The 27,646-nt window shown below is 38.7% G+C and overlaps 2 protein-coding genes across 5 annotated transcripts in view; one reads left to right on the plus strand and one right to left on the minus strand.

Annotated features, from left to right (window-relative positions):
• The window catches only part of LOC135206160 (V-type proton ATPase subunit H-like), a 22,358-nt gene extending 5,630 nt beyond the window's left edge, over positions 1–16,728 (minus strand). Inside the window, exons 1-4 of one of the 2 annotated variants that reach the window (XM_064237436.1) lie at positions 16,573–16,728; positions 7,652–7,733; positions 7,212–7,398; positions 4,669–4,887 (exon numbers count right to left, since the gene is read on the minus strand). In XM_064237436.1, the coding sequence (XP_064093506.1) occupies positions 4,669–4,887; positions 7,212–7,398; positions 7,652–7,733; positions 16,573–16,621 (537 nt within the window). In that variant the 5' untranslated portion in view covers positions 16,622–16,728. Of the gene's footprint in view, positions 1–4,668; positions 4,888–7,211; positions 7,399–7,651; positions 7,734–10,254; positions 10,481–16,572 lie in introns of those variants that run through there. The other variant, XM_064237437.1, reaches the window with a different exon arrangement.
• A 602-nt stretch (positions 16,729–17,330) lies between these two features.
• The window catches only part of LOC135206161 (uncharacterized), a 102,029-nt gene continuing 91,713 nt past the window's right edge, over positions 17,331–27,646 (plus strand). For 2 of the 3 annotated variants that reach the window (XM_064237439.1, XM_064237441.1), the window contains exon 1: positions 17,331–17,481. The gene's annotated coding sequence lies outside the window, so the exon portion shown is untranslated. Of the gene's footprint in view, positions 17,482–17,531; positions 17,668–27,646 lie in introns of those variants that run through there. The other variant, XM_064237440.1, reaches the window with a different exon arrangement.

Here is a 27,646-nt window from a genome sequence, read left to right on the forward strand (position 1 = left end):
ATGTGGACTATTTAGTACAATCACTAGAAGCAAAATCAATTATTTTGTTATTAATTATTCATAACATTAAACTTTCAATCATTCGTCCATTTCTCCTTAAGAACTCATACTTCAATAATAAAATTAAAATATAGGGGAGACTTTTAATAAGTAAAGAAAAAAAATTTTAGTTAATAAACTAAAAATATTACAAAGTATCAGCTTATCAGACACTACCGTTACACTTATTTAACCTTTAAATGTAGTGTGTTTTTGATGTGGGTGGCAAAAAACTGCACTTAGTTTGTGCAGTTTTGTTATGTCTAATTGTTTCTTATGTACACTATACTAAGAGTATATGCAAAAATACTGTATTTAAAACCATAACATAAGCACTACGTATATATTTTTCATATTTTGATTACATGACTTTTGTTTTTCCTTCCTGACAAGAAATACTTAAATTGCCTGGCCACAAGAAAATATACCAATGGGATAACTTCTTAATTTATTTTATTAAAGAAACTGTACAGAGGCTTTAGCATTCTTTAAGCACAGTACAATACTATTTACAGTAAAGCACTCCTCCCAAAATACAGTAAAATAAAATAATGCCAATCATCAATTTCTTCAGCTACTGCCTAATTATCGTTCTACTTCGACATCAGGGAGACCTTCCCAGGTACAATATCCTTTAAAAAGCTAAGTTTTTCATGCAGTGAAACTAATGCAGGCAGAACAACTATTCCAGCTTAGCTCCGATACAAGAGATCTGCATCTTGCTGACAGATCTAAACAAAAAACCTTGACGAATCCTAAACCATAATGACGGATGACTGGTCAACACAGCACTTTTATTTCATAAACTTTACATGTGTGGAAATGCAAAGACAACAAAATAGGCAAGGAATAATCTAAAGAACATGTTCTTTATAGATTAATACAACAATCAAAAGGATGGATGGACCACTCCAGAACCGAGCTAAAATGTACTTCTCTGAGTGTGTGAGAACTAGACTATAAAGGAGACAGAAAACCTCTGATTAATCTCTATTACAGCACAAAGTAAATTCCTGTCATATCATGGAAAGGAAATGCAAAAAGACAGTGACCTAAAAGTTGACAGTATTACACCAAAAACTCAGATACTGTGTCATAAAAAATATGAAACTCCTCACATTACCTTTCAAATCCATTCCCACTTACAAGTCTTTAAAATTATGATTTATACAAATGTATCTGTGATCATTTGTACAAACCTTTGTTTAGCCCATTTTTTCACATTGCTAAGTTTGACTTATCATTCTCAGAATGCAGCAAAATATAATTTTGAACATAAATCTTGTTACACAATGGAATGGATAAATATGACTATAACATACATGATATTTACTATGCATACATACATACAATGACCAGAAAGTGTTTATCATTTTTATGTAACGCAACAAGGTATTTTTGGGTGTAGAGAGCACAATTTGTGAATTATGCCATTTAAAATGACTATTCCATATGGCTATATGATTTGCATACAATGTGCATGTATGGGGTTGCAGTGCAAATGCATAATAAAATGTTTTGAGTTTGAGATATAACTTACTAGCCCATGTAAACTGCACCCTGTATTCCAAAAATATGTTAATTTCAACAATCAGATTACTTCTAAAACCTTTAAACATACATCCAGCCTCCATCTCTATTTAGAATACTATTCTTCATTTTGGATGCTACTACTTTTGCTTAAATCCTTGACAGAACTGGAGGTAATTCATCTAATCAATGACCATGTTCTCCATTCCTCTTCAGATTTCTTCCCCTCTATAGTTTTATTCATTTTTCTATTAATACCTTACCAAATGTTAAAAGCAATTTCATTAACAAAAAGGCCTTTCTCCTGTACTTTGATAGGGGTATCATTTACAGTGAGCACACTGTACATAGTATACCAATAGTTCTCTGCAGCATCCCTTCAGCCCAAGTTGCATTGCTTTTTACCCATTTCCTTTTACTTACCTGTTCAACTTCTTAAACTTTATACTTTGTCCAATTTTAGCTATGAGAGTCAAAAATTGTAACAAAGTGGTCTTGATAAACTAATACATAAAAATACTTTACCCCAAACTAGGATCAAATCCAGGACTCGAAAGTAAAGCAACAGTACTAAAAATTTAGTAGCACATTTGCCTTTCACTCAAGAGTAAGAGTTCTGGGTTCCATCCCTATGTTAGGTGAAAATCCATTTCTATTGCACACTTAAGTGTGTGCTGATTTCCACAACAATACAAACAGTCTTACTTTTACCACTTTCAGAAATTGGAAATGAAAATAAAGCATGAAGTACCTAAGAATATAAAGCTAATTGCAAATATCATTACAGTAGGCTACACTAAAAGCAAGGAATTTCCTGGCATACAGAGAGAGAGAGAGAGAAAAAAAAAAAAAAAAAAAAAAAAAAAAAAAAAAAAAAAAAAAAAAAAAAAAAAAAAAAGACCACTAACTGCTTGACATAAAGCAAACAGATAATAGCCTTTGTATGACCTCCACAGCTGAAGCATATCTTCATTCTGATGAGACTGGCACAAAACAAATGTTGAAGAGTCAGTGAGGAGACTTCACTCGCTCACTAACAAGGTTTTGCTTATTATGTAACGCCACCACTGGTAGACACTGATGACCTTGATTGTTTCTCAGACTACGTGCAGGGGTATGCACTTGTGAAGAAACAAAATGTACATGAAATATTGTACTATATAATAGAGTGAATAAGTTTAAAAAGTCTAAGAGTGGATTTTACAATGAATTTTGCCTAACTTATCAAATATAATAAATAATCATACAGTTTACTAGTATGTAGAGTACCCATATATACAGCTATGATTTAAAGCAATATTTACAAGTACTATATGCAATAACCTCCATAAACTAATTAACCTTGTAAAATGGTAAGATATGAAAATTACAGAAAATGGCCAATATGTCATTAATTGCATATCCGTACGTAGTACTAAAATAATATGGAATGCAATTACCACACATCCAAATATCATCAGCTGTTGAAGGAAAATATGTACAATATAACAATTTGTATGCAATACTAGATACTTGGCTAATTCATCCTTCTTATGCAATATCCAGCAAATCTACTTTTACTGAAACTGCAATCACTACAGTATATGTATACTTTTTAAGCAGATGGATCGGTGTTAAGTAAATAATTCTTTCAAAGAGACATGCAAAAACATCACACTCACTTCAGGTTTAATTCGCAGGTGACCTCTGTCAGCCGATATCTTTAGAGATATAATTTTGCTGGAGCACATCTGTTACAGTATGCCAATTATGTGCATTATTTAGATAGAGCATTATTTAGTATACTTTCATAAAATAGTAGGGAAGATTATCGTTCTTAAAAGTATGCAATAGACAAACAATTTACTATTACCTTCCTTTTCACAAAAGCCAGACAATGTCATTATGAAATGGGTTAAAGACCAGTATACTAGGTAACAAAAACTTTAAATTGTACATGCTTTTACTGAAATCTTTTTATGTACTTCAGTTATTGCAGTCTCTAATAATGATTTCAAGTTGAATAAAATGCCAATATACTACAACAATATTACCATAATTTACTTAACACAGTAATTAAATCTCAAATCTAATCTTCCGTGAACTTTGCTCTAATTCCTTGTGATCTTTGCTATGCCTATGTGCCCATTATATTGCCACTAAGGAAAACTGAAAGCTTTTGTAGGTCTACATATCTAAGAGGTCAGAATTTTTTTTGCAATTTTTAAAAATAATGTACTGTACTCTAAAAAGCTACGGTAGTTTTCAAGAAGTAATTAACAGAGTCTGTGAACCATTTAATTCCTAAAACTTAAATAGTTCTCTAAACAAGACAGTTTCATACTAATTAAAAGGCTATTGTTCTGGTGGAACACAAACTACCTGTTAAGTTTTTCACACACACAGTCTCTCCAACAAACCTATAATGATTTTACTAATGAATTAGCTAAAATAAAAGAAATTAGCAGACAAATTACTTGTTTAGACTGGCAATGATTCCCATGAAGACAAACATAAAAGTTCAAATGTAACTTATGTCCTAAAATGAAAGGCACAATATAAGGAAAATTAATGGTATGTCGGCAAATAATACCCAATGAGCATACTTCATGGACTAGTTACCAAACTAGTTGGGAAACAAAGATTAAATTATATACGGGGACCTAATAAAACTCTAACCAATCTTAGAATTCTAAAATATCTCTTTTATATTTCTCTCTAATGCAATATTTATCAGACCAACATCATTTCACTAGCACAATGTCTCATGTCTCACTACTATTCAAACGAAGCAGAAAAAAATGAAATCCATATGAACCAAAAGAGTTATGAACGACAAAGAAACAGCATTCCTGCAAAACACTACACGTACTACCTGAACTTACATTATTCATATTCTGTAAAAAGATAAACTTTCTCAGTACAAAATGCCAGACAATTATCTGAAATGCACAGCATTAGTTTTGCATACCATTAAGGTTTTTTTTTTTGAAGGGGGTTTGGCAAAATTCTTCATATTTCTGTATGAAATTTAACCATTAAGTATATTGTGACCTAAGACATAGCTGTACTATATAATAAACAAGCAAGACAGAAACAAAAGAATCACTGGAAACTTACTGGTGTCCTCAGTTGGTCTTTAAGCCAGGTAAGGTAAAAGGTAAGATCAGAGCCATCCATTGGCTCACGGGACCAACAAGCTAGTTTGGCAATAATCCTGGCAGTCATGTTTATGATGAATGCATCTGGTCTGGTAAGGAGGTTCAAGAAAGGGCTCCACATGCTTTCTTTATGCTTTCGAGCATGTTCCTTGAAGATTTCTACACGACTTTTATCCTCCTATGAAAAATAAGTAGGATCATTATAAGTACATATATATGCTGCACATTTTAATTTATCATGCAACTTAATGTAAATTCAGTATTAATTGCAAAATTTTTGAATGTGAGGACAGAATTTGAACATGTCCTCTATTTCACATAAATCCATAAAAAAAATGAAGCAAAGATGGACAGTAAAGTTAGAAAGCCCAAATATAGATGACAAATACTTGCAGTTGCCCTAAAACTTCAGTTCTTACTGTACATGTACATACATAAAGTATATATATGATCCCATAGCGTACTGTAAACTATAACCTTTTTTCAACCTCTGAAGCATATGAAAAATGTGATTATGTTTGTTCCTTAATGCCACCCAACAAAACTGTAATACTCACCCTGGCACCTGGCATAGCATAATGTTATCAGTAGTGGCACACTATAGATGCATTACTTTCTACCTTTTACTTTTCACCTAGTATTCTCTTTGGTATCTTTCTATTTTTCATCTTTAGTATCATTCTTACACATCTAATTTCTCCAACTTTATCTTTCTTTATTTTCATTCCTCAGTCTAGCAATGTGACTCAGTGGTCTCAATCAACTATATTTTATAAAAAAAAAACTAGCATAACTTGCAGTGTGGTTTGTGTGGCACATGTATGGATGATAACTACTTAAGGTTCTTTTTAAAATTCTTCCAACTCACGCTGCAATGTTTTCTGTCCTTAACTCTGTACCCATTCTCCTCTGATGATTCTTCTTAAGCTGTAGACTACAATGCTAGCTTATTCCATTTTCATTACTACTCTTTTTATTTTACACTTTGGATTATCTGGCAGAATTTAAATGGTATTAAAGGTTATTTGCTACACTTTGGATTATCTGGCAGAATTTAAATGGTATTAATGGTTATTTACAAAGTCCTTTTTGGCCCCAAAAGCATTGCTTTATGCCTTAGAATTTATATACAAATATACTCTATAGTATTCTTTTTAATCTCTACTTAATTAGCTGTCCAACTTCTTCGACTTCACACTACAAGAATAAAAAAGTAATATGATGGTTTAACAAAGTTAATTTATTACAGTATCATAATATAAAGCTCTAGACACCAGGTTCACTTATGTCCGTCTCATTTTTTCCTGTCTTATTTAGTTTCTTTATATTGAATGTAACTGGTCAAATTCTAACTAGAAAGCAATAGGTTTTGTCTGAACCATGCCGAGAACGCAGTTCATGAGTGGATCCATTTCTTTTACAATCTAGGCTGGGTTGGAGTAAGAACTTCATATTCATGTGTCTATCAAGTAAGCCTAGCATTCATCATTTTCTCCCTAAATTTACAAAGACAACTTGTTAAAATAAAAATAAGTATGTAACTGCAAGCATTATACTTGGGTATTTATTTGGATTAACTATTCTCATTATTACAGCCTTCATTAATTTTGTCTGAAATACATTATTTGATCTCTGTACTGTTTAGTAAATTACAGATAAAATGACAAATGAAAGTATAAATACTTCACATAAACCAGCAGTTTAGAACCTTGAAAGAACATTTTGGATGAAAGGGCAAAGTGCTTTAACCCAAGTACAGAACAGCATTTTGCATTTGTGGGTGTACATATTTTCAATTTATAATCATTATAGTATAGATGCTTTTGACATAGATTATAGAAAAGACATAGCAAAAGATTATAGAAAAGACATAGCAAAGAAATAACTCCCAAGGGACTTATTTCCCTTACTAATATGCACTGATCTGTGCTATCCATTCAGCCTGCTTCACTTGAGCAAGGCTAAACATCACACCTTTCTGACATCATCATCATGGATTATTAGACAAGTGTCTTGAAAAACTTCATTTTTCAGTGGCAAGTAGTCCATTTTCTAAAAGTCATTACAACGAGAGTATAGCAACACCAGTGTGTTAATTACATAAGAATACGACTGCCCTGAAGGTTTTTGTTTTAAATGGCAAGTCAAATTTGAAACCTGAATAATATATAAGTTTACCTCTTCAGTGGCAAGAAATTAAATAAAATGGTTAAAAATTAAATGGAAAAAAATATATCTTGAGTTCCAGGGATGCTTAAAAGAATACTAAAGAAATAATGAGGAAAAAAAGGCAGTGTACTACAGATCAAACTGAAGATTAAAATGTCATCCAAATAGCTTATTATGTATTACTATCCTATAAAAATCTGCTACAGAATTGTACAGTATGCAATGTATTTAAGATGACTAAAAACCTCATATGATAAATTCACCAAAACCAATTCAGTACTAAAAAAGTATTATACAATAACTGAATGACAAAAAGCTATAACCACTACTCACTGAGAGTATGTCATCAACAATTGTAAGGATATACTGGATGGTCTGGTCTTTACTGATGTGCCCAAGAAGATTCATAAATGTTCGAGCCACCTGGTAACGCTGTGTTGAAAGAAGGGCATCCCTCTTTTGGCCTGGAGTCTCCACACCTATGATAACTTCATAATCTTCTTGAGTTATCATCTGTGACCTGCAACAGAACACATACTTGATATTTTGAATTCTCTTTACACTGTACTCTTAATATTAAAATAAAAAATTATTTGTAATCATTACTTACAGTCTTATGTACTTTAACTTCCAAAAACCAGTTGTTTTCAGGTACTTTACACCAGACAAAACATTACCTTGACTAGAATATCTGGTTAGCTTTTGCAATGCCCATAAATTATTTGCAAACCTTTCAGAGACAGGGAACTTAATTTTACATGGTTACAACTTACTGAAGGTAAGAGGGCCAGTTAACTTTCTGCTGTCGGATGTCATTTGCCCGTTGAACAAGGACACTTGTTGCTCCAGCCACCCCTGGAACAGAGTAACAATTAGCGAAGTACAGTTACATGCAGATCACATAAGTAGTTTAGGGCCCAAACCTCATAAAAACAAAAAGTACTAACAGAAATCTAGTAATCTGCTACTCCACAGTTAAAGAAGACATATACAGTATCTTTTATGTTTAATGTGTTACTTTAATTTCTTGCCATTACGTATTGGTATACTGGCATTTGCTAATAAAAGTGTAAAGACTCCCACCATTTGCTGCATTTTAGCTCTTGTAAACTTCCTTTTCTAAGTCATAACAGTTACGTAACTTTTTATCACAATACCAAGATCATAAGTTTTGGGTTAGCTTCCTTTTAATTTCAGACTTTGGCCAATTTTCCTTCCTCTGCAAACTCTCAATCTAGTTTAAGACCATGTGTCACACATAAAAGCAACTGATGAGTTCCTGAACAGATGACAGTTCTTATCACTAACAAAATAAAAAATGAACAGATTAGACAAAACTTATAACAGTTGTATGTAAGTTTTAACTGAAATGAAATCTTCAAAAGTGCTAATACAATTTGTGGGAAACTAAGGAATGTTAAAAAAAAATTCTTGTCTAATCAAATTTTTATCCTATTTGTTTACTAATACCCCTGCTATATGTCACAAAGGGACTGACCATGCATTATTTAAATTTCTACATACGTACGTATCATACTGAAAAGCCCCGCACTTATCTTTGGTTTATGAAAGCTGAGCAGTACCCATAGTCTTATGGTTAGGAATTGGGCTCTCTAATTTACATTTCAATAAACTACTTGAAAGCAAAAGACCAATATAAAAAACTGAAATTATGTAATAACAGCAACTGCAGGTAGAGTAGGTACACAGTTGGACAAGGTACACTGGGTTAAGTCAGAAAGGAACTTTGTATTTCATTCTGTATTCTACAACCCTACAGACTGAGTTATGGGGTTCTGCACTTGGTCAGGTAGGGCCTGGTGCACTATGTTAGGTTAGATTATGATGTTTCCCCATAGTTACCTATATTCCATAATTTTGTATAGGGTAAATGACCTAGCGGCCACTGATCTGGAAATGCAGCCACCTTCCTGAAAAAGTACTAGAATTCGCTGCCATGAGCATCAGTCAAGAATTGTGACCTATCCAGGCAGCACACAGAGACCTCTACGCTCCTCTCGAAGTAAGTGCTCTCTCCTGCATTACAAAATAATGGCATAATTCAAGCACTTTCACGGGAAGTGGCCGCATTCCGAGACAGGTGGCCGGATGTCACCAATTGGTCATCTATTATTACTGACTACTCATTAATTACATATGTATTTTTCTGACCTATCCTACGATTAAATTTTTTTTCTAACCATTTTTACCGACGCAATTCATTCATATAATGCTTTCCATCACAAAAAATCCAGTTGCCCAAAACTGTTCTAGACGATGAGCAGGGTTAAGGAAAAAGTAGTCTGTGTCAATAATAATGGTAAAATAGTCATAAAACACTTCAGACAAGTACCTGCATAAGGCTCACGCATTTGGCAAGAAGTTAAACACCTAATATTTAACCATTTTCTTCCTTGGGAAATGTATGAAGGGCAATTTCTTTTATGATTAGTGTTTTCCTTTCAAATGAGCCCATTTAAAAAACGGAAATTTGTCTGATGACTTTCTCATTTTATAGGACAATAAAAGTTGGTTGTGTTTTAAACTAGGTTATGTCCAAATGGACATAACCTAGTTACAGGTATAGTTAAGGTTATGGTAGATCTAGGGTACTACTCCGCGGCGGCCTAGACTATGGCAGTTGCGATTTTTCTAAGCAGTTTTACCTCCTGAACAAGAATTTTAAGTAATATTTATTCAGACGACTGTAATTAACCCCAAGGGCCAAGTACTAAACACGGCGAAATACATTGGACGCCCCAATCCCTAGTGGATGTCATATCCGCGGTTACGTTCCTTGCAGTCCGTGCGGAACTATTCTGTAGAAATACCAAGGTTATGTTCAAATAGACATAACCTTAACTATAATGCCAGGTCCTGACCTAACCAGTACATCTTGCCAACCTAACCTAACTTAGGGCGATGTGACCTGACCTGGCCAGGGCCCCCAAAAAGGAGGTAACATGACCAGGTCGGCAATTGCTGGGAACCAGGCCGAGCAACTAAAGTAAAGTTTTACCGAAAAACACTGCCTAATCAAACTTAACTTAGAGTGTTATCCTACCTAACCCTGGGGACCCCTTTCAAATTTAAGTGAACTGAGAATAGACTATCATATGTAGTGTAGTATTTGTGCCCTTGCTCATAAAATATGTTAGGCTTTTCATGTGCAATTCCAGTCTCAAGTTCCACACTTGCAAACATAGGTAAGGTATATATATAAAGAGAACCATTTGACTGGAGAGAGGCTAAAAAGCTCCAATAGATACTTACCTAGATCTATACTTTTAAAACAAACAAGGCAAGTTACCCTAATCTAGGCTAAACTTGGTTAGTTTATAATCTAAAGGCAAAACTAATCCACAAAATTACTTACTAGTACTACTCATCGTCAATTAAAATGCTACGTCGCAGACGTAAACTACTAGTAATGCACTTCAATCTAGCCTAATGCTAATTTTAGGCTATGGGGTTAACCTATTATAGCAATTTGTGTACACGAAATATGTTCCCGGGATTCAATGGTACAGAGGAACTGCGCAATATCAGTCTTGGTCTTATCTTCACTCGAATGACGGACACAACTACTAAGAGCATCAGAGCTTAACTGGTCGTATGACAAGTTGACAACTCCCTTGAAGGAAGCTACTACCAATCAGCTGATAGCCTACTTACGCTAACAAGTGTTGCCAACTGCCATAACTTTCACGGTAAACTTTACAATGGACAAACATAAAACAAACACGCAAATTTGGTGTGTTGGTCTATCCGTACACTGACCAAATATATCATATACAATTCAAAATTAATTCGATTAATACTTTTTGCTTTTAAGTTAATGAACAGAGAATGAAAACAGGGGCCCTGAGATCATCGGTTGGGTAATTCGTCATTCAGTGCGAGTCGCGTCTATAGAAAAGTCAAAACAAAACGAGAGAGAGAGAGAGAGAGATCCACGAATACATCAGTCGCTTATAGTTCGATTTCCCGATAAAGATCACTCGAAAACATTTACGTATTTACACAGCCATCTCAATTACCACTTTTTACTACTTATCGTTGGCATTACTATCATACAAGAGGAATACATAATCTTTTAATGCTTTTTTTATTCGTAATTCACGAGTGTGTCGGGCTACAGAACTTGTCAAAGTGTTTGTTTATCATTTACACTTTACATGGATTAACAGGCTAATGAGATAATCTCAAGCAACTTGCAAATACTGTACAGTTAAACTGTGAATTGTTCATTTTCTTTCATAGCTAATTGAGACAGCTTTTCAATAATAGTTATTCATGTTTAGAAATTAATATTAGGAATATATGGCAGCATGAGATTAATACCCTTTGAATGTGTACAGTGGGCATACGACCTTCGGATTAGTGTTATTAAGCACATGTAAAAATGCATAAACTTTTATTTGGTTAAAGTACCTTGATCCAAGAATATTATTTTTGGTGTTGTGGATGACCTTGAGTTTTAAAGAAATATCTACACTTGTGAGATTATCTGCAGCCCCACAATTAACAAATTGCATCCCAAGCCTTCCTACCCTTTAACGAATCACGTGACCATCAACAAAAAAATCTAATTTCCTTTTCTGGTGTTTAATTTACAACATTGCTGGTCCATAAAAATTCATCGTTTATCTCTTTAGGATATTCATAATTAGTGCATATCAAAATCAAATTGTAACCAAACAGCAGTTTTACATGTTGCAGGCAGTAATCTGGCCCCAATCAGTAAAGTATCTTTTCTGTATTTTGATTTAAGGGCATGCCTACTTCTTCTCTACCAACATCATCTGCTGGTCCTGAATCAATATATGCACATTATTCCCATCCAATCTCACTTTTCCCATTCCATTGCATCCTGATTTGCAGTCTGTAGCTAGTTTTTGAATGCATTCGTGACCACTTCCAGTTTTCCAATATGATTCGGGATTCTTACATTCCAACTTTATGCTCTCAGTTTATCATTAGTATCTGCGAATCAGGAGATTCTTAAAAACCACATATGCACAGGACTAAAGGCTAATTCTAAACTTTGCCTGTCATCAGTATGTGTGTGTGTGTGTGTACAAGCTGAGTACTGAGTACTATAAAATAGTGTTGCAACAGGCTGATTTTTCCATTTAACGAACAGCAATTAGCTCCAGTGTGATAAGGAACTGCGGAATACAATTGAAGTAATTGCCTTTGCACTTGTGATGGTTTTTCTTGTTAGCTATTAACCAGCTCCTGAGTGTGGCAAGGAACCACCAAAGAATTTGTACGGTAAATCAAATAGAACTAGTGGAAGAACGCCACATTTCAACCTGCTTTCAAGATAATTGTTTCACATGGAAGCTGAGTCACATTTTAGTTGATTTTTGTACTTTTTACTGGCAGATTAAAAATTATTTTCCTTCTGAATTACTGGTGAAGTCTTGTGATTCCTTAATTCACTTGTACTGGATGATTAATTAATTGTAGTAACTGAGTAGCAAAAAGCTCCTGTGTTGCAAAGAGCTGCTAAATGCTTTGTAAAGTAAAAATATATTTTCCAAGAGTCCTTTTTAACTATACAATTCTGTCAGAGTCAATCGGAGTGGTCGAGAAGCATTATTCTTATTATACTCTCGTTCAATAAATTGTGAGCCAAGCCATTTTTACAAGGCACTGTAGTTCCATTTATCATTTTATTTATGCCATTTGTACTGACCTGTGATCTTATGCATACTTTCTCTAAATATAAAAAAACGAGAGTGTCAGCCAGGAACTGTATGATGAAGAACAATTCACTATACTGTACTAAAAAAGGTAAATATGTTCATGGTGAAACAGTCACTGGCTTTTCGTTGAATCTATCTTGAAGTAAGTCACTACATCATTTACATCTTCACAGGAAGTGGCTCAACAAGATGTTAATCAAGCCCTTGGCTTAACTGTGAACAGACATTGAAAACTGTGTCAGAACAATAGAGACAGTGCAACACTTTCCAGCCTATAAACAGCCAAAGTTAAGATATTCCATATTCTTACAGTTGAGAAATTGTACCAAAAAACACTTTTGTACACAAGTTTATCTGAATGTCTGCTATGGTTAAATAAAGAAATTTAGTAAAAGGATTAACCTTGAGAGTATCAGATTTCCTCCAATACAGAAATTTACATAAAGGGAGTTAATCTTAAAGAGTAGCACAGATTTTCTTTTAAGACAATGTTTGATTTTAATTCACCTTCAAGGGCTGACATGTGCTGACATTCATATTTTGCTGGAACATATAATTAATGCCTTTCTTCCTTGACGCTCTATGTTTGTTGTTCTGTCACTTTGTAATTAACAACACTCCATACCAAAGACTCCTCTAGGAGGACTAATTAATATGAATCATGCGGGTCACAACTTCAGTGGTCATTAAAAAAAATCAAGAAATGCCAGTTTTATAATTCTTGTTAAAATCCATTTTATTCATAACTATCGACATATATACACATCTCAAATAATTAAAATTGTTCAGTTATATCAATAATTTTACAGATTCACAAACCTGCCGATTTATTAAAATGCCTGCACTGGTTTAAAAGTAAAAGTAATGGTATCTTGTGTATGCTCAATTAGTACATCTTTATGACAGTTTCCAATCTTCTCAGCTTTTTTTTTTATACTCCATGGAATAGCTACCTTGATAGCATCCAGTATTTTCTGGTTACTGCAAAGTTTCTCATAAAAGTTGTCAAGTCTCCTTAACACTTTTCTAAAATTGGGGAACAGTATTTGTATCAAAATGGAATCTATCTTCATGTATATTCTATTCATATTGGCCCTCTGTCAGTATACAAGCCCTTACACAGTGATTACTTAGCCTTTGCAGTTAAGCACAAGAAAAACTAATCGAGATTCTGGCACTTGGTGGGAGAACAGTTTTTCCTTAATGGTTAGCACAAATGATTTCTCCTCTTCTAGTTTTTGCCAGTGAACCTGATATCACTGCTCTGATGACTATCTTAAGTTATTAAGTACTGCAAGTAAACACAGTACAGTATTCTTCCTGTTGAGTATTGAGATAAATTGTATTCAGGATTTGACACATATCAAACACACAGTGGATTTCCATGAATATCATTATAAATGTGTACATGAAAATAAGAATAACAGTTTTATGGAGCACTCATGGCAAAGATGACACCTGATAGGGAAACCTAGAGTAAACAGAATAGTTGAATAATTGTATGTCATCACTTATGAGATGAGTATATTCAATTTTCAAATATTTTAATTCAATCTGGAAGACTATGATAAAAGCCATCTTTGAGGGTCTCTGTAATAACTGAAAAATTGTTCATTTCTGGTTTCAATACCAGTCAGTGACTTTAAGTGTCTGTGGGCCTAATCCAACTTTCAACCAGCAAGGTCTGGAAATGAAGGTCCAGAGCAATATCACAACTAATATGTAACAAGACAATCTAAAAATTCCTTTTCTCATTCAGATTACTGAGTTACAGATTGAAGCTCAATTCTTAGTTATCACAGGTACCCAATGTAAATATTTCGTGTCCATAAATTAATGGCAGAATCAATCCAAGACCAGTATTAATAGCAACATCATTCATGCTTATTTTTGCATGCTTCCGTATCAGCCCATCATTTGGTTCATCAAAAAGACATATTTTATTCATCCTTTTGGTTCATAATTTTCTAGAATATGGTATGGTAATTTTTCATCTATGTATATTTACTGCTTCTAAATAGACAGGCCATCTTTAATTTCATCCTTAATACTATCTCCAAGAAATGGGAAGATGGTTCCCATAGTTTCTGGGGTTTAGTTTGGCTCAAATAATTTTTTAAAAATAACTCTAAGATACATTTGTGAAGACATTTTCAAAAGTTCCTGTGGCTCAGTTGAGCTATAAAAAAAAAAAAAAAATTATATACATATATATAGATATATATATATATATATATATATATATATATATATATATATATATATATATATATATAATGTATATATATATATAGAATATGTTCCTTCAACCAACTGAACTACTACTGTATTTAGAAGTCTGTTGGTAAATTCAATGAACTGGCATTAGCCTTACCTTTACTTTTCTGCTTACAATTGGGACTATGTGGATAAGTTTGGCCTAAAGGGTTTTTGACTAATCAGCATTTTCTGGGTAAACCAATTGAAAAAACACAGAGTAAATCTCTATTTTCCCAAAAAACAATGTGAAATTCTAATAGCCCGAAAGCGTCATCTAAATTTTTTGTAGCCTTGGCATCAGCATTTTATTTTGACTGGATAACGCATAAATGAACACTGTACTGTCTATGTTGAATGTGATATTCATGTGTCATACTTTAACATGGTTAATAAAATTTGGGCAAAAAATGAAAATCTCTAAATATATATGATTCTTAAATTATACTTATCTTTTAATTTTGGAAATCAAATATTTTTATACATTGCAAAACAAGATATACTGGTGCAGCAATAGGCACAGTAACTGTTCTTTGAAAAGCAGTCCTTCAAGTAACCTAATAATTGGGCAGGGTAAATATGTTAATACTCCATTTTAATCACATTGAAGACTTTTCATTTTTTTATTAGGTCAAAATTGATGTAAATAATAACCATGATATAGAGATTGCTTTTCTACAATAATTTTGCACCTTCATATCACTGCTGACCAAATGTTTTCCACAATACCACGGCACAAATGCATGTGTGCCATGATGTCATCATGTCTTCAATGTGAAAGATAGACAGAGTCTATCTTTCACATTGAAAGTCTATCTATTTTATATATATATATATATATATAATATATATATATATATATAAAATCAGCATTTTATATTCTGACCAAGACATCACTTGATTAATCTAATCCTAGTTTGATCTTGCAGTAGAAGAGAGAACACTTTCCCCCAACCAGTCAAGCATGAGGCAATGGTTATGGAAGGTTATGTTCTGATGTATTTAATTCTCTCATTTTTCATTCTTTTAACCAAAAACCCAAGTTCTCACTTTGGTCCTCCAATATTGTTAGACATAATCCTAAAGCAAGTTGCAATGGGTTAACCAAACATCCATGACAAAAGTAAATGTCCAGATTACCAAAAACATGATTATGAAACATGTAAATAAATATATTTGATTGTCTTACTGCATTTAAAGGTTTTAAAGTAATATTATCATACAGCAATCCTAGGCCATGATCACACTGCAGAACATAAAACTTGCTCACATAAGAAGTCAATCATCAACAGGCACCTGTCTTTCAAAAGACATAGATTAATTATAACCTAAGTTCATGCAGTTCTCTCACAAATATAGTTATAAGAACAATTCTCTACCTGTCTTACTTTCATTTCACGGTATGCATTAGGTAAATCTACCTATCTGTGTCGAGGCACCCAAACCACAATGGGTTATCCTAGGGAACTGAAATCTCTTGACAAAAACTTAAATTTCTTAACGTCACTTATTTCGCTATTGCTATGCTTAAGGTAATGCACAATACCTATTATTATTATTATATTATCAATTAGCTAATACCTAGTTTAAACAGAGCAATGGGCTACCATTCTGGTCTAGGTTATACTGGGTTCTATGATTTAGTTTCACTTACCTTAGTTTCATTTATCATGAATTACACATGGTTGTTTATTCATTTAACAGTTATCTATAGCTCGCCTTACCTCGATCGATGTCCTCTGGAAGCGTTGTAAGTGTCATGGCTTGCGACATTCTATATTTTAGCTGCGACTACCACGGTTTGACAAGAACTGAAATAAGATCGGTCACGGGATATTTGCTATTAGGGCAACCAACCTAATGTATGGAATTCAAGTTATTACAATTTATTATTCATTAAATTTGTGACTATATATACTTATTTTCGTAATATAACTACATAAATATAATTATGTTATAATATAATCGCAAACTGATGGGTAATTTAAGTGTAAAATCGAATGTTATTGTTGTAAGGGATTGGTAATTCTGCCTGTCACTTGAAAATCTGTCTTCGAATGTATTTTTCATATTAGTAAAAAAAGTTTAAACCATAACTAGCGAGAATATAGTATCTATTTTTAAGTAAAGATATGTATTAAAACAATTTATATTTATATTTTGCAAGTTAACGATAATTTCCTCAAAGGTACTGGGAAGTATTATTAGAACGAAGTTTGATAAACACATTCGGATGTTTTGTTTTGCTGCAGACGATGTACTCTTGTGATCTCCCACAAGGCTTTAATTTTAAGTGAACGATGATTTGCGCATGATCAAAATATACAATATGTGCACATTATTTGATATATCTTGAGAAATATAAACAATATAAAACATTTACGACAATTTTCAAGTCAAAATTATGCTTTCTTTGCCATGAATAAAATGTATCCAATGCAGTTTCTTAAACCCTGCCATCTAACGACCATTAGGTGAACATTCAAAACAAAAACAAAAGTACATAGCCATGGCTCTGTACTTCCTGTTTTAGGGGAAGTCTCTACTCTACCCAATTTTTCCGAATATGTATAAAAGTAATTGCTACTAGCTTGAAGTATTCAAGACCCGAACATTATAGGAAGAGTTCGCAGGTTAGTAAAAAGTAGATTCATTTATGGTACCTAGTATAGCAGGCAATTACCTAAGTGGTGGTTTAGCTTCAGATTGAGAAATGTTGTGGTCTGCTTGGCCAATGTCGATCAGGCCAAAACCAAGGAGTTTAGGAAAATACCTCCATGAAATTAACTAGTTATATGAAAACACAGAGATTGAACCAGGTAATAGCGAAAACTGTCCAATCACTGGCTTAGATTTGGTAGCTGACAGTGAGTTACCGTACTTTTTTTTTCGGACATGCAAGTTGACGATACGCAGCCAACCTAACCAAACTTTTGGTACTTAGCTACCTAATTTGTTTAAACCTCTATGAGCTAGACTTTTGGGTATGCGTTTTTTTCTTTTGCTTTTTCTTTTGCATTAAGAGAGGCCAGGCTATCCCATAGGGCAACTGAATGGACAATTGTTTCTTTTGGAACTACCTAGGTAGCTAAGATACTAGGGTAGAATATCACAGCAAGCCAAGCAGGCCACCTACAATCAACACCTAGCCACCCTCCGAAAAAGTACATTATAACGCGTCCTGACACCGGAGATGGGCATCAGTCGCGACTTCTTGTTGGTGAAAAACGGAGCTAAAGACCTCTACTCTCCTTTCGAAGTAAGTATTTTCTCCAAAGTTAGAAATTAAGGCCAAATTTTAAGATTTAAACAGAGGGTACTGAAAAGGGTGGCCTACTGCAGTGGAAATCTCACCAAAACGCTTTAGAAATTTTTACTTACAACTAAAAATGTTTCGAAGATTGACGCTATCTTGATGTTTACGGAGTCGCTTGTGTCAACAAACTTCCCATTTCATGTGCTAAATCTGCACACCACTTGTACCCATAGACGCTGGGGCACTTTCATCACAACAATCGTAAACCCACCTCTTACCAGCACTTATTCGTACTTATTCAAGGGGACTACGGCATTCTTTGCGGCGTTTTGCGCTCTTCAATTGTTTATCAGTGTTGTCAATTGGTGGATTGTTTGTTTACCCTCCAAAACTAGGTATAAACGGACTTAACACAAACCGGGGAAATAAGTGAAATTAGCGTATCTATTTGTAGTATATATACATATTAGAGCAATTTTATCATTACTGCATTACTATGACAACTAGAATTCATCGAAACAGTTTGTAAATGCATCGGCGTATGTGTGACGCTCCACTAGATTGGCAACGATGAGCCATTTTTCCTCACGTCGTCTGCTCGTAAGTATACATCCGAAACATTTGTAATTTGGGGGGTTAATTTGGTTGCAAAAAAGGGATAATGGACATGAATTAAATAAACATTTTGAAGTAGAGTTAAACTAAATATTGAGTAAAGTAAACAATTAAGGGAATAAAGCTTTGCATCTCATAATCAGTGTTGTCGTCTGCTGCTCGTAACTTTGTTTACGGAGTGAGTGCTTAGGAAACACGAACAGCAATGTGGTTCGAGTGCACTGTGGAGTGAATTAAGACCAAAATGTGTATAATTACAATCAAATAAGCACTGTGGAGTTTCAGTTGTGATGGCAGTAAGGATAAAACCACTGATTACAAGGTAAGAATGAATTCAGTTCCAACCATAACCCCGGGAATAACAAGTTTCATACTTTCACTAATATAGGCAACAAAATGTTGTTTTATTGTGCTGATTACAACTGCAATCTTGAGTAAGATCAATAAACGTTACATACATACGCTAACATTGTTCAAATGAGTGCTGGGAAGGCTGGGGAAAGATGGTGGCCGTCACTGATGAGAACCGTCCATGCAAAACGTAGCCGCCATATTGGATTTCAAAACTGCCTTGAAAACATATTTTACGAAGAGCTCACATGCTTATTTTAATTCGTATGGGGCTTTCATATATCACAATATGTTGACGAAACTTCAGTCTTTTAAATGGTATGCTTAGAGTTGCAATTGTATTCATGTTTCACCAATTAAATATCGAGTGAATAAGACCCGTCCACCGTGATGAGGGTTGGCCTGTCGTGATATTCTACCCTACCTACCTAGTAGGTAGGGTAAAACACCGCATGGCCTGGATCAACTCAACGATGATCATAGCATGCCACCCTCCGGAAAAGTACTTATAACGCGTCCTGACACCGGAGATGGGCATCAGTCGCGACTTCTTGTTGGTGAGAAACGGAGCTAAAGACCTCTACTCTCCTTTCAAAGTAAGTATTTTCTCCAGTTAGAAATTAGGGCCAAATTTAAAGCATTAAACAGAGGGTAGTGAAAAGGGTGTCCACGATAGTGCAAATCTCACCAAAACACTTTCGAAATTTTTACTTGCGCTTCATTTATTTAGAAGTGTGACGCCATCTTGATGTTTACGGAGTTGCTTGTGTTAACAAACTTCCAATTTCCTGTGATAAATCCGCACACCACTTGTACCCACAGACGCTGGGGCACTTTCATCACAACAATCGGAACACGGTCCCTTACCACGACGTTTTTAAGTAAACAAATGGTAGAAGACGACGACGAAGCGTGCACTAGGTAATTTTTTAAATAAATAGTAAAACATCAGTATTTTACATATTTATGATTATTAATTTGAAAATATTCGTTATTGAAAAAGTAACTCGATTCTGACTCAAATTTAAGTAATTATTTTTTGGAATTAGAACATTCTTTTAAGTCCTGTATTATGACGTCACAACATCTTGACTTTCATACCTATTGTAAATAATTGCTATACTCAACTTTCTTGCAGAACAGTTTACCAGTTATTCATGCAGATTGTTATCAGCTATTCATGTAATTGTTATAATCGTAATGTGCATATATATCTTTATTATTTACTTTTTGGATATATGAAGATGTTTTACTGCCGGATTACCGCCGTAGTGTGACGCAATCACTTTCGGTCCCTGGGCCTCTGTCTGTTTTCGCACCATAAGAAATTATGGGGCCGAATTTGCAATGACCAGAAAGTCGTTAAAAGAGGAAAGTTAGCATTGAGGGGCATATGTTTTGAATGAGAAAAATACAAATTTATACGATAGCTAGCTTGTAAAAAATACTTGATTACAAAAAACTTGATTGACAACTAAGCAGCATATCTACTGTGGGTTTCAGAGACAGTGCAAGCACGTTTTTTGGCAATATTTCTGTAACGAACACTCGTATCAGAACGAGATTATGCTATAGTGCATTACACCCAGTGCCATAATTTATAAGGGTATCGTGAATCACTAATCGTAAAGAATAACGACACTTGTCCTTGTACCAAGAGACAAAAACTTCATTATCCAGAAATGGATACAAACACGCGTAAAAAGCTCCACCTACCCTCCCCCCCCCTTCCACCGCCACCCCTTTCCTTCTTCTTTCCTTCGCCTTCCTTTCTCTCTCTCTCTCTCTGTTGTCAATCGGTATGTGTTCATCCTCCAAACTGGGTATAAGACTATACACAAAACGTGGAAATTGGAGAAATTAGGCTATGTATTGGAAGTATATATACATAAATATTAAAGCAATTTTATCATTATTGCATTACTATGACAACTAGAATTCATGGAAACAGTTTATAATAATGCATCGGCATATATGTGAAGCTCCACTAATGTGGCAACGATGATTTTGCCATTCTTACCATGCAAACATTAAGGTTACATTTATTTCTGGCATACAGTTATTAAAACAATCAAAATACTAATATAGACTTAAATCAATGAAAAGTGCTAGCAAAAAAAAAAAAAATTATAATCCACTTATCCGTAGTCTGTTCCTCTATGGTTTTCGGCAGCCAAATGTACGACAAGGTTAGAAACATTGGATTGTATCTACTTTAGAAATATCTGTAATTTTTCGGGGTAATTTGGTTGCAAAAAAGGAATAATAGACATGAATTAAATTAACATTTTTAAATAACAATGTAAAGTTGAACTAATAACGAGTAAAGTAAACAATTTAGGGAATAAAGCTTTGCAGTGTCGTTGTCTGCTGTTCGTAACTGTGTTTGTGGCGCGCGCTCAGGAACCAGGAACAGCAACTTCGGTAAAGTGCAATGTGGAGTGAATTGAGACCAAAATGTGTATAATAACAATCAAATTAGCACTGTGGAGTTTCAGTTGTGATGGCAGTAAGGATAAAAACCACTGATTACAAGGTAAAAATTAATTCAGTTCAAACCATGACCCCGGGAATAACAAGTTTCATACTTTCACTAATATAGGCAACAAAATGTTGTTTTATTGTGCTGATTACAACTGCAATCTTGAGTAAGATCAATAAATATTACATATATACACTAACATTGTTCAAATGAGTGCTGGGAAGGCTGGGAAAGATGGTTTCCATCCATGAACAGACCTGTCCATCCACACAATAGCCGCCATATTGGATTTCAAAACTGCCTTGAAAACATATTTTACGAAGAGTGTCACATGCTTATTTTAGTTCATATGGGGCTTTCATATATCACATTATGTTGACGAAACTTCAGTCTTTTGAATGGTATGCTTAGAGTTGTAATTGTATTCTTGTTTCACCAATTAAATATCAAGTAAATAAGACCCGTCCAGCGTGATGATGGTGGATCGTCCGTGATTTTTTACCCTAGTACCGACTTAGCTAAGTGTTCGATTATAGAATAAGGTTACTATAGGTAGTAATCAGGGTGAATGCATAGTAAGGATCAGAGATACTGTAGGCTTGGTAGGCATTTCTGTAACATCCATTTGTTCCGACACGGCATACAAACCTTCGGTCCTTTTACAATAGGAAGGTACTAGCGGCAGCTGGATAGGTCGTAAGCTTTCGAACAAGGGGTTCGGTAGTTAACTGCTTGTCCGACAGGCGCGCGCGCGCGACTGGGAGGTAAACAAATCACTTTTGCTTTCGGCCTCACAGCGAGTGGACGTGTGTGTTCGACGCTCTCTGCCCGCTTCTCGTCGTTTGCTTTCATGAGTATTTGGTTGTGTTTGTGTGTGAACATTTGTAAGTACAATCATTTCCTCTCTTATTTCTTCAATTTTGAATTGATCAATAATGGAATCTCCACGCCTCGCTACCCCACGGAGACTATGCCCGGGTACCGAAGGGCGTAAATGCGGAAAGTTCCGCTCATTCCCGGAAATTGACCCACATATTTTGTGCGCTCGGTGTCGGGGGCGCGAATGCACCCGAGCCGAGCCCTGTGAAGTATGTTCTAATTGGTCGGAGGCGCAGTGGACTTTGTACGAGGGCAGGAAGAAGCGAAGGCCTGCAAAGGAGTCGTCGGAAAGCTCTCCCGCGACTCCTTTGGTTACGGACACTTCGTCTTCTTTCCTGCCGCCCGCTCAGCTCCCACGTTTGGCGCCTTCCCCTTCAGGGGGGGTTCTAGTCCTATTTTCCTCACCCGACCTGTCGAGTGTGGAGGAGGGCGCTAGATACCCCGATGTCGAGTTGTACTCTGGGTCCTCTATCCGTTCGTCTTCGCGCGAGCGGGTAGAGGATCCTGCTAATCACCCGACTTTTGCTTCCCCCTCAGGTGCGGTTGCCGCGAAGGACGACCTCGGACAGGTGGGTGGGCATCGTTGGGGCTGCAGGGCGTGCCGAGTGTCCAGGGGCTGCTCTACCATCTCGCTGGCTCTGTGGCGGTCACGCATGCTACGGTTACGACCACCACCACGACCCTTACAACGCCTGGCTATGCTTCACCTCCTCACCTGGTGTACACCCCGCACGCGGTCTCTGTCACACCAACTACATCGGTGCAGGGGCCAGTCGCCGTTACCACGGGGGATCGGTGATGCCGCCGCCTGGGTTTACCGTGCTGCCGCGACCCGGAACTTAATCTCGTGTGCCCGAAGAGCTCGCCCCTGGACCTCCCACCAGTACCATACCAAGGATGTCTGTGCCGCTGGTCCGTCCATCTGGACCGCCTGTACAGCCTGCCGTACCTGCCGTACTGCCCAGCCGCTGTTCACGGACGTGACGTTGCCGACCACTGCTGCCGTTCCTGTACTGCTCCTGCCGTCTCCACTGCTGTTCCTGTGATGCCTGCACCTGCTGACGTTGTTCCTGTTCCTGGCTCCGCTGCTCCCGATGCTGATCTGTTCGGACAGGTGCGTCCGGGCCCTGTTGCTTCGGCAACAGCAGCCCCGGCTCCGCTCTGGATGACAGTCTGACATCGGTCCTGAGGAGGTTGACGAAGAAGAAGAAGAAGAGAGGAAGGTGTCGTCGTCGTCTTCTTCGTCGTCGTCTGTAACTTCTTTCGTCGTCGTCGTCGTCTGCCGCCTCTTCCCCTTGCTTCTTCTAAGGCTCCCCCCGCCTAAGAAGAAGAAGGTCGCCTCCCCCCCCCCTAAGAAGTCTCCTTCGGGAACTTCTAAGGGCCCGTCTCGCTCTGGTGAGACGGGGGGTTCTTCCGCTGGTCACCCTGCTCCTTCGGGGGCAGGACCCGTCTCTTCTTCCGCAAGGAAGAAGACTACGGGGACCAGAGGAGTGCCGGCTAATACCGGCACTTCCTCACCTGCTGTTAGTGGTTCGACCACGGCAGCAGGATCCGTCTCGGCCTCTCGTTCGCGAGAGGTACCGAGTGTACGGTCGCCTACCAGCGACCGTGCAGCTAGGAACCAGACCTCTGAGCCAGCTCAGCGTCAGGTTCACGGCACGGAGCGGAAGACTGGTGACAGCCGCTCACGCGACTATCACCAGACCAGCTCTCGCTCTCGCGGCGAGCAGCTGGCTACCCCTCCGGACAGGCGGACGTGACGGTCCCCATTGACGACCGGCCACGGGCTGAGGCTGGGAAGAGGTCCCCCCGTTCGCCCGGTCGCCGAGCCACGGCTGGTACCAGCGACGTGACGCGCCGTGAGGATACGCACCGGTCTCACCGTGACAGTGGAGCTCGCCGGTCGCCTGACCGTCACTCTCACAGAGAGCGATCGGGTACGGCAACCAGCACCAGCTCCTCTGACACACGAGATCGGGGCCGCTGTTCTCGGTCCAGCCGTTCTCCACAGCGAGACGGCTCGACTAGGCCTGCAGCTCGATCGCCACCGTGGGTTGACGATCGCCTGCAGTCTTCCAAGCCCACTGGTTCTGCCAGCGAGCGAGGAGGGAGCGTCAGGTCTGCCTCTCCCATACCTTCAACCTCCTCGGGTGGTTACCACCGGGAGGGGCGAGTATTGAGGAGTGATCGTGAGGGGTGCGCCCCTCAGGATCCCACCACGTCGTCCTACGTACCAGGCACGGTTCTCGGAACCAGCCAGTCGTATGCACAAAGTGGTTGGAGGAGACCGAGAGGGGGTCTGTCGCTGTTCCTCCCCTCGAGGGAGGAGGGTCTCGGGAGATGCTCCTGTTTGAGGGACTGGATGGTCCGACTCCGCAGGACGCAGTCACTCCTGAGATCCAGAGGAACTTTGCCGAGGTTATTGCGCTGATTCGTCAGCACAACGACCTCGCGGAAGGATCGCCGCTCCCACCATCCGAGCCCACGTCCCGGCTCGAGTCGTTCTGGGGCCCGAAGAGGGAACCCAGACCGACGGTGGGTTTGCCGCGTTCCGAGCTTGTGCCGACTCAGTGCTGGACTCCAGGTAGAATCGCTTGTCTCCGGGCCGGGCAAGACGGTTCTCTCAAGTCTGGCAGGTCGAGCAAGCTGCTTCCACTCCTCTGCTGCGACAGCGGCGTTTTTTTTATCGTGCCATCTGAGGACCCGATGCCGCCCAAACAGGTGAACCCGGAGTTAGCCAGGCTGACTCCGGGTGTGTCTCTGCAGCAGCTCCTGTCCGAGAACCTATGGTTCTCGCAGCAAGAGGCACTTGGCCTGGAATCGACTGCCATGGCAGCTTTCCAGGCCGTCTCCTGGTTAGATCTGTGGTCCCTCACAGTATCTAAGGTCGCAGCCAACTCCGGGGTGGAATTTCTCCCGAAGATGACTCGGCCTTAGGAGGACTTTTGCAGTCTGGGGGAAGAGCCATCTCCTTCCTTGCCCACCAGACGGTGAACCTGTGGGCCAACCTGGTTCTCCGACGTAGGGACGCTGTCCTTACTCGGGTTTCCAGGGCGGCCGGGCGTGAAGTGGCGTTGGGACTTCGCAACGGACCTTTACGGAGTTCCACGTCTCTCTTCCCAGGAGAGATGGTGGACGCTGCGGTGGACAGACGGCGCACTGACGACAGTGACCGTCTGGTTCACTAGGCAGTCTCGAAGGCTTCTGGGCAGCCTCGGACTGCGGCCAAGTCTAAGAGCTCGGCTAGCGCTTCCTCGGTGGCTAAGACGGTAGCTGCGTCGAAGCCCCGGGAAAGACTCTGTCTTCTTCGACTTCTACAAAGGGGAGCCGTAACCAGCCCTCCTCCCAGCCCTCCTCCTCCCGTGGAGGCTCTGGGAAGAAGTCGAAGAAAGGGGGGAAACGCTAGGGACGGCGTTCCCCCTCACCTGCTGCCGGAAGTGGGGGGGTGCCTGGCCAGCCATTGGGCAACTTGGCAGCGCTACGGCGCCGAGACCTGGATTGTAGATGTCCTTCGGAAGGGATATCTATTACCCTTCAAATCTCGGCCACCCCTCACCTCCAACCCGGTCCAACAGCAGTCGTACGTTCCAGGGTCATCGAAGGACGTAGCATTGAGACAGGAGATCAAGACCATGCTGAGCAAGAGAGCTGTAGAAATCGTCACGGATCAGTCACCGGGCTTTTACAGTCGACTCTTCCTGGTGGAAAAGTCTACGGGAGGCTGGCGCCCGGTGATAGATCTCTCTCCTCTGAACCGGTTTGTTCGCCAGACCCGGTTCACGATGGAGACGGCACGTTCAGTGCTCGACTCCATCAGGGAGAACGATTTTTGTACAAGTAACTTACCCAGCAGATATATACTTAGCTATAGACTCGGTCGTCCCGACAGAATTTCAAAACTCGCGGCACACGCGACAGGTAGGTCAGGTGATCCACCATTCCCGCCGCTGGGTGGCGGGGTCTGGAACTATTCCCGTTTTCTAAGCCATAATTTCTCTGTCGGTTGAACGAACAACACCTATTGTTCGTTCCTCCATCTTGGATTTCAACTCGTTTGCCGAGAATTTGGATTGGTTTTTTGGTGACGTATTCTGTTTTTTTTCTCTGGCTTGGCATACGCTTATTGTGGACTGTTTTTCGACTTTGGTTTTGACTACTCTTTCACGATGTCTGACGCTAAGGCTTCACCTATGTTTAGAGTTTGCAGTAGGGAAGATTGTAAGGTTAGGCTGCCTAAATCGGCATTAGATCCTCATAGTATTTGCGCTAAATGCAGGGAGAATGAATGTTCTTTTATTAACCACCTCTTGTCTTATGTTGTTGAATGCGAGAACCTTACGAGCTTGAATGGAAGGAATTATCATCATATGTTAGGAAGCTTGAGAGAGATAGAGTGAGAAAGGCTTCAGCTAGGTCATCTAGTAGATCTTGCTCCTTAGAACAAGAAATTAACTCTCCTTCTAACAATTTTCCCTTAGCCTCAGCTGCTGCTCCTGTTGTTCTGAATCCAAAGATTCTTCGTCAGAGGGAAATGTAAAAGCTTCAATTAAGAAACTTCAAGCTCAGCTAAGAGCTCTAAACCAAGGTAAGAGTGGTGATAGTGACTTGTGCAGTGTCCCCAGTGCAGTGGAGGGGGCGTCTGACCGGTTCCTCATTGCTCCTAGGCCTAGACCGCTTCCAAACTCCCAGGACCAGGGGAGGAGGAATGTCGAAAGCCGCAGGGAGGATGCAGAACATCCCCAACGGTCAGGCGTCCCTTCGGCAGATCCTGTTGTTAAGTCCCAGGCTGCCTCGGATTGCCGCAGAAAAGGCGTCCTAACGGAGTGTTTTTTTCGTCCTCAGCTCTTCCTCTCCTAAACGAGGATGGGTTCGGCCTCTCTTTCGCGCCCTTTGAAGAGAGCCTGGAAGGCGCCTAAAGGAGACGCGGCTGACTCCAGCCCAGAGCGTTTTCCCGAGGATTGGCCTTCGGGACCTAAGAAGACTAGACAAGAGCCTTCTCTTCAGGATCCTACGAAGAAGTTTTGGTTAATATGCAAGAGCAGTTAGCTTCTCTCGTAAGGCTCTTTTTGCTAAGGACTCTACAAGGAGGAAGGATGTCTCGCTCCTGTTAAGAGTTCCGCTAAGCGCCCCGCTTCGTATAGGAGAGAACCCTCACGATCTCCAGGGCGTTTATCGCCTTCGTCGAGAGACTCGTCTGATAGGAGTTGTTCTCCTG

This window comes from Macrobrachium nipponense, chromosome 29 (assembly GCF_015104395.2).
Source record: "Macrobrachium nipponense isolate FS-2020 chromosome 29, ASM1510439v2, whole genome shotgun sequence".
NCBI lineage: Eukaryota > Metazoa > Arthropoda > Malacostraca > Decapoda > Palaemonidae > Macrobrachium > Macrobrachium nipponense.